This window comes from Serinus canaria, chromosome Z (genome assembly GCF_022539315.1).
Source record: "Serinus canaria isolate serCan28SL12 chromosome Z, serCan2020, whole genome shotgun sequence".
In the NCBI taxonomy this organism is placed as follows: Eukaryota; Metazoa; Chordata; class Aves; order Passeriformes; family Fringillidae; genus Serinus; species Serinus canaria.
Window position 1 is genome coordinate 188,831 of NC_066343.1, and position 12,354 is coordinate 201,184.

The window sequence follows — 12,354 nt, forward strand, 5'->3', positions numbered from 1 at the left end:
TTGGCAGTTCATTTTCTAGCCTACCCCATTAAGAAGTGTAATACTGTATTGTGGTTTTTCAAGCTTTTTTGTCTATATGTTCTGTGGTTGTGAAGGGAAGACAAACACATTTTCTAGTGAGGGCTTAGGTCTCTTCAGAATAGGACTCCATATTTTGGTTCAAGCATAAATTTGTAAAATTCCCATAGTAGTTTTCCAGTTTCTTTCATATCTTTTTCCCCAAAAAATAAGTGTCTTGTAGTATGTCTTGCTGGTGGGCTGCCGTGCTGCTGCGTCGAGTGCACTTCATTCCCCCGAGAGCTGGGGGGGGGGGGGCGGCCGCGGCTAGCTTGGAGCACAGCAGCACCTAGCAGCTGGGGGCACTACCCGGATTTGTCAGGGACGTCTGGGCAGCGCCTTCGACAGAAGCAACAGTATCGAGAGGAGCAGCAAGGCGGAGAAGCCAGAGAGAAAAGAGGGTCTTAACTCGCCTGGTGCAGTCCAGAGTTTTAATGTATCATTGTCTCCAGGGAATCCAGGCGGGAAAAGGCAAGGACAATGGGCAACGGCAGTATATAAAGGGGTGTACAAGAACCAATGGGGGAAACTGAGGAGGAGAATTGAACATAACTGACACGGGTGGCAACAAGTGATACACGAACCAGGGAGGGGCTCGGGGCACCTGCCCAATCACTCCCTAGGGAAGGGAGAAGTTTCTGGAAGGATGGGGGGGGGGGGGCCGGGAGATGGACAGGGCCTGAGAGGAGGGGAAAATGTAACGAAAGGGGCAGTTGCTAGCGGAACGGGGGTAGAGACAAGGGCTTGGCAGCGTACCCAGACAGGGAGGATACCATTTGAGGGAAAGGGGGAACCAGGACTGAACCATCAACATAAGTATGGGGTTGTAACTGGGGGAAACATTACAAAAGGGGAGAACAATACAAAACAGGGGAGATAACTCAATTGGGAACCGAACACGCACCACAACACTGGTGGGCATAGTAGAAGGGTGGAGAAGTCATCTTGTTTTAACACAGTCAGTCTTGTGTGCTGCACATAAGTATTGCAGGGTTGATGCCTCAGTGTCCCTACAGAGTATGGTCAGTACTAGTACTAAGATGTTCAGTGCTTGACAGAGTTTATACACTTGACCTGCTTTATATACTTTTATGCATTATCTAAAGACTGAAGGTGGTCTTATATAAAATACCTGTTCTGTCAGTCTTGTTAGTGATAGAGCAGAAAAAGATTTCTGTTATTAAATTTATATTTATTCTGTTATATTTATAATATATATAAAATATAAAACAGAATATATATTCTGTTATTTAACTTAAATTTATGTTATATTTACAATAAATAAATATGTAATATATATAATATATTTAAATGTTATTATCTTTTAATAATATTTAGTGCTGAAGGTGGTGAGGAGTAATCAGCATGGATTTATAATAGGAAAACTGTGCTTAACCAACATAAGAGCCTTCTTTGATGTAGCCATTGACTTGGGGGAGAAGGGGAGAGTAGTAAGCCTTTGGTAAGCCGTTAGTAAGGCTTTTGACACTGTCTTCCATAGTCTTCTTACAGAGAGTTGCTTAGGTAAAAGGACATGAGGTGCATTGAAGACCGGTGGAATGACTGGGAAGATAACAGGATGATCTGCAGCTCAGAGTCCAGTTAGAGGCAAATTACTGGGGGTATTCCCTAGGGTGCCTTCAGGGACCAGTACTGTGTCCTGCTTGGACAGAGTGCATGCACCCTTAGCAAGTTCACAGATAATGCAAAACTGAAAGAGGAGCAGCTGAAACACCAGGTAGTTGTGCTGACATCTAGAGTGATGTGAACAGGCTGGAGAATTGGGCTGCGGGAGATCTTGTGTAGTTAGACAAAGGAAACACAGAGCTCTGGCACTAGGGATTAGTAAGCCTAAGCATGTGGTGGGGCAAAACAGCTGGAAAGCAGCTCTGCAGAGAAGCATGTGGGTGTGAGGATGTGAACAAAGCCAGCAGCGTGCCTGTGTGGCAAAACTTCACACTTGCTTTTCCCATATGTGAAAAGGAAATACATAAATAAAGATTTGGTTGTACAGTGTGACATGCTTCCACATGTAATAGCAGCTGCCTCCTTCCATATAGTAAATTCACCATCTACTACCTTTCTGTGAATGGCTTGTTTCTTGCCCAGGTCTTGTGGTGTTTGGGCCGTGCTGGGGGCCAGAAGCTGTATAGCTCTACTGTGAACTTGCTAAATGCATCCCTTCTGACAGTAGAAAGGGCTAGCTGGGCCTAATAGAGCTGGTGTGACTACCCATCATCTTCCGTGGAGCATGGGAAAATATAGGAATCTCTTGTTTGTGTGTGGACCAGAGGTCGCAGCTCTATCTGCAGTGCAGCTCATTCCATGCAGTTCATGACTTGACATATAGTTGTCAGCCACTCAGCGTAGTGGTGGTTATAGGCACCATTATTCTGTGTTCCTGTGTGTTGCTTGTGTGGATATAGAGGCTCTTTATGATGTTGTGTCTTTGTTTTGTCTACATGCTGTAATTAAATTGTGATAGAGTTTTGAAAATGCTGCTTTTGAAATAAACTGGCAGATGGGAGTGTTTTCCTGCAGAGTTTTGACAGTTTTCTGAAACATGGAAGCCTTTTACTGGTATTCTCTTAGAAGCAAAATAAAGAACAATAACACAAGTTTCTTAAAGCAGGCAAGTTAAACAGGTAGTCACAGAAAAAAGCACCTGAATTGCAATCTATAACTGATATAACATTTTATAGTTAAATCGTTTTATAACATGTGCTTGCAAGGCTACTCTCTTTCAATGGATGTAGTAACGGCAACTGCATTGTTAGAGTACGAGCTGTAATTCAAAATGTCATTGAATTATATTTGCTCAAAACACAATGAAAGGAGTGGATTGTCAGCATTTAAAAAATGCTAAGGTCATTTTAGAAATACAGTAGTGTTCCTAGGTAGAATCAGGCAAACAAGCAGAGATGACTGATGAGAAATTCGAGGGACCTTGTCTTTGGCAACGATGGAAGATGTACATCTAAGTAGTAGTGAGTTAGAGTTTTGAGTGTAAGCATTTGTAAGTCACAATCATTTGGCAACTTATTTATGATAATCTAAACAGGTTTTTAATGTGATACCTTCCCATCCAAACTTTTATTCCTTTTATGAGACTTAAGTACACCATACATAGTAATTCCTTTTGCATCCATTAAGAATCTCTATGCTTGGCGTTGCTTTGGACTGAAAACAAGAAACTTGAAACTGTTTTGATTGCAAAATATTTAAGTTGTAAATCTTGACGTAGAAGCTCAGAGGGAGAGGTGGTTGCCTGTGATGTATTTTTGCAGAAATACTCTGGCTTCATTCAGCTATCTGATTGGAGCTTAAAACCAAAGGATCTAGGGGTTATTTTATTTCATTTCAGAAGTGATGGTAGCCTGTTAATATCCTTCCAGAGTGTTCTGCATTCTATTCTCTGATGAAATTAGGAGTACGGCTAGTTCTGTAGTTTACTCATTTCTGTTGTACTTTCTTTGGATAGCACTGACTGTTGGATGGATCTTCCTTTGTAATGCAGCATAAGAGATTCTAAAATCTTTCATTAGTACTGCAGTTTTGTAAAACAGTGTTTACTGTCAAAGTCCTTGAAGATTATGATGGGAAGTTGCAGCATGTATCTTTCTATAATACTGAAAACTGGTGATAGCAGGATGGGTTAAAAGTCATTGATTCTGATGGCGATGTTTTTCAGTGCTACTAGATTGTATATGATGAGAATAAGTGTTTTTATATATTGAAACTGCTCTTTGAAAAAATGCAGTTATTTCTTGACAACCATTTTGCATACTCTAAAGATATTATACAAGTTGGCACTTAAGTGTGTATCCTATCTTTTTTAAGATGTGTAAAAACTACAGAGGTTTCCTGAGGATATCACTTGAGCTGTTTTCTCATATCATTGCTCAATATTGACTGCTTTACTGTCATGTGTATTAAATTTAGTGTTAATATTTATTTCCGTGGCTAGTACTATAGAGTAATTTGGTACATTACACTAGTGCAGAATGAACTGTAAAATACAGTGGGGTTTTTTTGCCATCAGAAGTTAACATTTTATATGTGGGCTCAGTGACACTGAATTTAATTGCAGAAGCTAACTTAATATTTTTATTTCAGAAAACAAACATTTCCTTAAATGCTTTACCAGGTAATAAATGTCAAGTGTCTTCTGGTACACTTGATATAAAAGTGTTGAATGGAACAAAATATATAGCCTGTTCAATGTTAGGGGATGTGATCTCCAATATGTGGCATATACCAATATACATATACATATACATACATACATACATACATACATACATACATACATACATATATATTCATATATATATATATATATATTGCCATCACCAGCAAGGAGGGTGTCTTTTTTGTTGGAGGCTTCTGGACTGGGAATTGGGGCACCTAAATTTGTGCCATTGTTGTTAGAAATCCTGGTCCCTTGCAGAAAAATCCTTTTATTTGCATATGATCCTGCCTTTCTGTTTATTCTGTAAAATTATTTTTTTTTTTGTAATTTGCATTCTTATTGAGACTCCCACTTCTTCATTTTGAAATTGTGCCTTTCTTTAAATTTGGCATTTTAATGCAGTGTATCTCTCAATAGAACTAAGATTATTTTCCTCAAGTGGGTAATAAATAGGAACAAATAAAAGCTCAATGAACCTGTTATCAGTCTAAAATAGATTCCATGAAATGGTATGTTGGTTTCTTCATCAGGGAAGTTTCTTGGGTCTCAGAGGAGTTATATACTTTATTAAAGTCAGTCTATCCAGGAAAGCAATGCCCAGTTGTGATGTGTTGGGAGCAAACTCACTCAGGTGTCAGCTGTGCTGTGCATACTGACACATAAAATATTTAATTCCACTTACTTGATAATCAACTGTCTTCGTTTTGATTCATTTCCTAGAAGACCTTCCTCATCGGGAAGGCATGTGACTGTCTTTGAACAACAGATTTCTGTTCATGAATGAAGCTGCTTTGCTCTGGAATGGAATGACACTGGTTCTTGCTAATATAACTAGGTCTGCAGCAGTTGCAAGTTTTAAATGTTGTACAGACACAACAGTGCTTCTGCTGATTTAGCTTGTTTTGATCAGGGTGAGGAAGAGAAGCAAAGGGGAGCAATACTAGCAAACAGCCAGTTTTGTCAGGTTGAACAGTATTTATGCTTGTGCTGCTCCTACTGGTGAAATGATGTTTTTTGGTTTGATTTACCAAGGTTTTGTTCGGATAAAAGCTCTCAAAGCTTTTGTTTCCATTTTGTAGAAAAACAATTGCTTTTGTTCAGATTTTATCAACAGGTCAGCTTTTGATTTTTTTTATGGAAGCTGTATGCTGTGAAATATTTGATATTTTTGCATATATTAGTTCAAGAGATCATTTACATAGCTTCTAAATTGCATGTTTGTGAATCTTACAAAACTGTCTGAACTGTTAGAACTAAATGGTATGTGATCTGAAGTGGTGAAAGATGTTAATTGTCTAAAACACTGGCTGTTTTGAAGCTGACAATTTCTGAGTGTAGAAATTAAAGGTTTAATCAGGCAAAATTAGGTGGAGGAGCTAATGAATTATTGCAATATATAGCTGTGGAACATGCTGTGGCTTGGTGAAGGTAATGAGAGCAATAGCTGTCTTTGAAAACTGCTCTCTATCACTACTTTTTTAAAAAGAAAAAGTTATTCTTAATCATTTGAAGTAGAACAAGAGTTCTGACAAAGGTTGTACAAATAAACTGAGAAAGGTGATTGAATGCTTGAATAGCAGCAGTAGATTAAAGATTTCCTTTGTCATATTTTGCAGTCTGGTATTTTGCCATGTATCAGCACTCACTTTTGATTGAGAGACTGCACATTGTGATTAGAAAAGGTGATTTTGGGGCTGGATGGTGGCCTGGTGACTGCTGTCCAGTTCTTTACTGGCTTTGCTGTAGCAACATCACTGTCAGCTGAGGAACAGTCTGATAGAATTCACTTCTCTGTTTGTGCTTTTGAAATACTGAGCCTGAACTGACATCTTTGTAGTTTTAAAATACAATAGTCCTCCAAGTCTGGTCAGTCACCTCAGTTTCTAGTTTTTTAAAGTAAGCAAATTAGGGAGGAGATAAAAACTATGGTATGTGTAGAGTCTCTGCCTCTTAGGGTTATACCTTAGGAAAAGTAGGTTGTCTGAAAAACTCTGCTGTGTTAAAAATACTGTTTATTGGAAATGAGTCAACTGGGAGATTGAACTTGTAACAAGTTCATGGACAAAGTTTTGGAGTTATATGGGTTTTGACTCAAAGATTTTCTTCCTTTCTTGGGTCTATTTTCTGAAAGTAAACAAAACCCTTAAGTTCTTAGGATGCCCATTGTTACTCTTTTTTCAGGTGGTATCATGGAAAACTTGACAGAACAATTGCAGAAGAACGTCTTCGACAAGCAGGAAAACCTGGAAGTTATCTTATTCGAGAGAGTGATCGGAGACCAGGTTCATTTGTGCTTTCATTCCTTAGTAAAACAAATGTCAATCATTTTAGGTGAGAATTAAGTGTTTTATTTTGAATACTATGATCTATCTACTTTTTGTTTCAGAACACAATAAAGTGAACAATGATTGCATTCTAATGCAATATTTTTGACTCTTAGTGCTTTCATTGTACAGCTTTTTTCTTGTATTTGATTGTTTTAAATTATGCTACTTTAAAATTACTTTGTAGGGTGAAGAACCGAAGTGTGAGGAAACCAAAAATATCTGGATAGAGAAGCTTGCCTAAGTGGTTTGAATAGACTTAAAGCACCATGCAGGTTTCATTAGTCAGTGAAGGAGATTGGTTTGTGTCTGTTCCATAGTAATCATTGTAGTTATCACAGTTAAAGTGCTAGCACATCTGGTTGCTTCCTTTATTTTGAGGGCAAAAAACCCACCCAAAACAAACACCTCCCCACAACAAACAAAAAAAATCCAGGCAAACAAAAAAAAGCCGGAAAAAAATTCCAAAGCAAAAAACACCAATAGATTATATGTTTGGTAATTGAAAGATTTGTTGGAAACAGCTTTCAGCATATGTCCTGAGCATTATTTTCTGACTTCTGTTGCAGTGCTATATGCTTATGAGCTTGGACTTAATATCTAAAGATTCATCTTTGTATGCATTTTAAACATTACTTCTTGAGAGAAACAACTTAATTCAAATTATGCATTAACTACTGAAATGGTTATGTGAGCTTTTTACCATTAGATATAAAATTTTTTAATTGAGTTTCAGGAGATAGTTTAATTCCAAAGTATTTTTGTAATATGGATGCTAAACTAACTGTAACAAAATTACTAATTTTTGATGGTGTTTGTTTTCTGCATTGTATAGTTTTGAAGTGTAGTAATTTTTTGTTAAATTACTTTGCTAATTAGTTCATGTTATGTCTATTGTAAAAGATGTATGTTGTGCATGATACAAGTAATAATACTGTTGTGTAGTCGTGCATTATTTCAGTTTTCCAGGATGTTCACACTTTTTTTTAAATTTCCTTTAGTTCTGACAAATGTACTGTCTTTTTCTGTGAATCAGCACTTTCTTTAGATATAAAACTGGTGGTTCATAAAATATATGTATGAATATTTTTGATAAGATATTCATTAGGTTTATTTACATGTTTACAAACAGTCTAATACTGCATTTTGCTGAATATAGGCACTGTTTTAAGAATTAAACATGATGCTAATCTTCTTTTCTTCAAAAAAAAATTGGTGGCAATATTTTTTCTAATGTCAAGCTTCTGGTTTTTTATTAATAGGATTATTGCCATGTGTGGAGATTATTACATTGGTGGGCGTCGCTTTGCTTCACTCTCAGACCTGATCGGTTATTACAGTCATGTGTCCTGCCTGCTGAAAGGGGAAAAGCTCTTATTTCCAGTAGCACCTCCAGAGGCAAGTAAAAAAAAATTTCTGAAGACTAACTTACTGAAATGTTTGTAACTTTAATCACTATTCAAAATTTTCTTCGGGAAAAAAATTCTAGAAAGTTTCCTGTTGTTTTTAATAGGCATACGTGGAATTATAGGCAGTATAAAAATGCATTTTTACTGATACAAAGAAATGATGAAAAAAATTTGCTATGTAATAAAAATACATAATGAAGAAGATAGAGTTTGAGGAAGATATTGCAGTTATTGCACGATGTAGTAACATCATTTTAAGTAGACAGAGAAAGACAAGACAATACTGAGTTCTTGTAATAAAGAGCACTGTTACAGTGTAACCTTCACTGTTTTGTCACATTTTGGATATCTAACAATAGTTTCAAAATGCATCCTGTAGAAAACCAAGGTTTCTTTCACATGCCCATCCTTAAAACAACAAAAGTAGTTAAAATGAAAAAAAAAACACTGCAAAATATTCGGTGTACCAAAACCTGAATAAAGATGTTTTTGAATGTTAAAATTTGGGATGTTATTTCACTTATTATAAGTAAAAAAAATTACTAAATTTAAAGTAAGTGCTCTTAGTCAACAAGTTACACATTTCTAGCTGACAGTAGTTTTGAGCTTTGAAAATAAAAAAATAGCCAGGCAGATATAAGTGGTGTTCTTTGCCTCAGAATAGCATAAGACTGGGGAGAAAGATTCTACAGTATAGAATATACAGTACAGTGTATAGAGAAAAAAACATTGCTCTTTTTTAAACTGTAGCCTGTGGAAGACAGAAGGAGAGTTCGAGCAATTCTACCTTACACCAAAGTGCCAGAAACTGATGAAATAAGGTATGTTTGAGTAACAGTAGTAGCTGTGAAATTCTCAAGAGTATTCATAAATAGTAGTAATTTAGGTAGGTGTTCACATGCAAGTATTTTCCAGTTGCATCTTCAACTTGCCACAATTAAATTAACAGATGATATCTCTCTGTTCTTTGGTTGGAAATAAGAATAAGACATTTTGTTCTTGGTATATTTGTTTGTATTAATTGAATGGAAGGTACATAACAGTACATAGAATTAAAATGTTTCAATTTTGAAATATGTTTTCTAAAGCCCTAGATTTTTTACTAAAGGATAAATTTATGTGTCAAAGAATTCTGTATGGAAGTGCCTTACCTGAGCACGTGAAAGAAATGAGCTAGGCTTTTTTCTGAACTGCCAAAGAACTATTACAGGTGTAGCTGAGGGAGACAATTCGGATCACTAGAAAGAGAAAGTAGGCCTTAACTACTTACAAATTTAAGAATGGAAGAAATGAGTCTTTCAATAGAAGACCATTTTCTAGCTAGTTGGGATTGATACTGCTTTCTTGAGATAATTTTTTCCAGATGAAAAAATAGGAAGATTTGAAATTGATTTGTGGTAATTTCTAATCTCTCTAATGATTCAGATTTCATAAGCTGATGTAATACACCAGTTGAATTGGGAATTTTCTTAGGTTTAAGATTATTATCTTAAAATGTAGAGAAAAGTATGAGAGGTTTTTATCCTCATTTGGATGGAAATTTATTCCAGGACTCACAGTGCAATCTGATCCTTTAAAGGGTGATATGAGGATGTTTATTTTTGTTATTATGTGATTTACTAAGGTGATAGACTGCAAAGGGGCTCTCTAGTGGCACATTGCAACTAAGGCTTCCTACTCTGTGTGAAAACAGCAAACAAAAAGACTCCTTTACATGTCTTATTGCACCTATCAGCTTAAGAGGAAATAGCATTTTATTGCTTGCTATCATAACAAAAATTATGGGCAATTAAACCTTTTCTTCCTCTTTTAGGATAGGAAAAAAAGTTGAGTTGTTGTTTGCTGAAATGCAAAGTTGGTATTTCTGTTTGATGTCTATATGGCTAAAATAGTTCTGTTCATGGCATAGCTGAGACCAGAGTTCTCAGATTTGTTCTAGATTGAATTAATATGCTCTTGAAGAAATTATGTATTTCAGAGAATATTGACTTAGAATTTTAATATCATAGTAAATATTTCTTAAGTTTGAAGTATTACTGAGTTAATTTCAACATGTCTTCCATGCAGTAACTATGCAGTGACTGACGGTGCTTTTGTTGTTTATCACCTGTTAAAGCTGAATAGCAGATGAATTTATTCTCTGTTTTCAACAGTGGTTTGTTGTGTTTTAGTTTTTCTGTTAGCCTACTTAAATGAGAGGCGTGCCATAGATATTTGCTGTGAAATTTTGAAATGGTGGTTAATGAGCTTCTCTCTTTATTGTTTTTCTTGTACCTTTATGCATCGTGAAACATGGTCAGAAATTCTGTGCTGCAGTGAAAGGTTTTCATGTGACCTGAGTGTGTGTTCTTAACATTTAAGGAGTAACTTACACTAGTCTTTCAGAAATTAAAACTCCTTAGACCAGGTGCTAGGTCCTGCACTTTGGCCCCAATAAACCCTCTGCAGAGCTAGAAAGCTGCCCAGCGGTAATGGACCTGGGGGTGCTGGCCAGCAGCTGGCTGAAGATGAACCAGCTGTGCCCCGGTGGCCAAGAGAGTCAATGGCATCCTGGCTTGGATCAGCAGTGGTGTAGCCAGTAGGACTAAGAAAGTGATTCTTTCCCTTTGCTTAACACCGGTGAGGCCAAACCTTGAGTACTATGTCCAGTTCTGGGCCATTCAAATCAGGAAAGACATGGAGGTCCTGGAGTGTGTCCAGTGAAGGGTAATGGAACTTGGTAAAGTGTCTGGAGTACGAGTCCTGTTAGAATGGCTCAGGGCCTCAGTCTGGAGAAAAGGAGTCTCAAGGAAGATCTCATTGCTCTCTACAACTCCCTGAAAGAAGCATGTAGCCAAGTAGGGTTCAGTCTCTTCTGCCAGGCAACCAGTGGTAGGATAAGAGGACATAATCTTAAATTCCCCTTTAGTCTACAGGGTGGCTTTAGGTTGCATATTAGGGGAAAATTTTTCACAGAAGGGCTGATTAGACATTGAAATGCTGCAAATGGATGTGGTGGAATAACTGTCTTGGAAGGTGTTTATGGAAAGACTAGATCTTGCAGTTAGTGCCCCTGTCTGGTTGATATGTGGTATTTGGTAGTAGGTTGGACTCAATAATATCAGAAGTAATTTCCAAGCTGTTTGATTCTGTGATTCTCTGATTCTGCATGTTAATGCTTCTTATGCTTGTAGCTAATTGCATGGCATCTCTGGTAACTGCTCTGTATTCTCTTTGCATCACTTGTCTTCATATGTGAGAACATAATGAATAGGTATTCCACAGCTTACATTATGCAAAGTAATTTTTCAATGAAAGGAATATTATTTTCTTATGGACTGCTAAGGGTTATTTTACTTGTTGCGTATTTGATCTCTCTTGATAAAAGAACAGTATTACTGTATTTTAATATTGATGTGTTATTTTTGTTTTATACATTAGCACACTTTGAAGTTGACAGAACTAAAGTATATATTAGATACTAAACATAAATCAAAAGATGAAAACCTGTATATAGTAGCCACTTAAACGTGAGGAAAAATACATGTGTTTGGAATATCAGTTCCCACATTTTTTACAAATAGGTTTTTCCCAAATATTTTATAGAAATTATACTCAAGAATTCATTGTGTTCATTAAACGTTATATTATGATTGTATCTCTGATTTAAATCTTGCTGTAACCCTCTTCAGTTTCCTTAAAGGAGACATGTTTATTGTCCATAATGAATTGGAAGATGGCTGGATGTGGGTTACAAACCTACGGACAGATGAACAAGGTCTTATTGTGGAAGACCTGGTAGAAGAAGTGGTAAGTAATTTTTGTATTCAAATTTCTTGAATGAATGGGATTTTTTTATAAAATAATACTGAACAAAAACTAGTGACATTTAATTGCCTGTTTTCTAATTCTGTACTTTTCTGAACCTTATAAATTCATCTAGTAGTACTAAAAAACGAAATCCTGTCACCATAGTTTATTATCAAAAAATGTTGATTCATGTGTTGTCCAAAGATAATGAAATGGTACTGTAAATTTACTAGGCAATTTCCCTAAAATCTTCTGTCCTGGTGAAGAATCATTCAGTTGCATTTCTTTCTTGCAATTGCCATCAAATGTTCACTAACTCAACAGAATGTAATTTTGCATTGTGGTAGGTCTTTCTCTTTATTCTAGGATGAAATTTGGATTAAAAATTTATTGGTGAGAAGAAAAAAAAGAAAAAAAAACATTCTTTTATAATATCTTTTTGCACAGTATGTATGTTTGGCCAGTAGCAGTGTTACTTGAGATGCTTCTCATAGATGACCTGTGTCAGGATGTGAATAGCTAAGCTGAAGTGACAACACTAGACTGTTGAACTGTAGACTGGTAGGTCAGTTGTAATTTAACT

General features: G+C 36.4%; 1 protein-coding gene across 1 annotated transcript in view; it reads left to right on the forward strand.

Moving 5' to 3' along the window:
• Positions 1-12,354, forward strand: part of RASA1 (RAS p21 protein activator 1) — a 47,205-nt gene that overhangs the window by 3,720 nt on the left and 31,131 nt on the right. The window contains exons 2-5 of the mRNA XM_030237039.2: positions 6,431-6,580; positions 7,836-7,971; positions 8,733-8,803; positions 11,654-11,771. Of these exons, the coding sequence (XP_030092899.2) occupies positions 6,431-6,580; positions 7,836-7,971; positions 8,733-8,803; positions 11,654-11,771 (475 nt within the window). The remainder of the gene's footprint in view (positions 1-6,430; positions 6,581-7,835; positions 7,972-8,732; positions 8,804-11,653; positions 11,772-12,354) is intronic.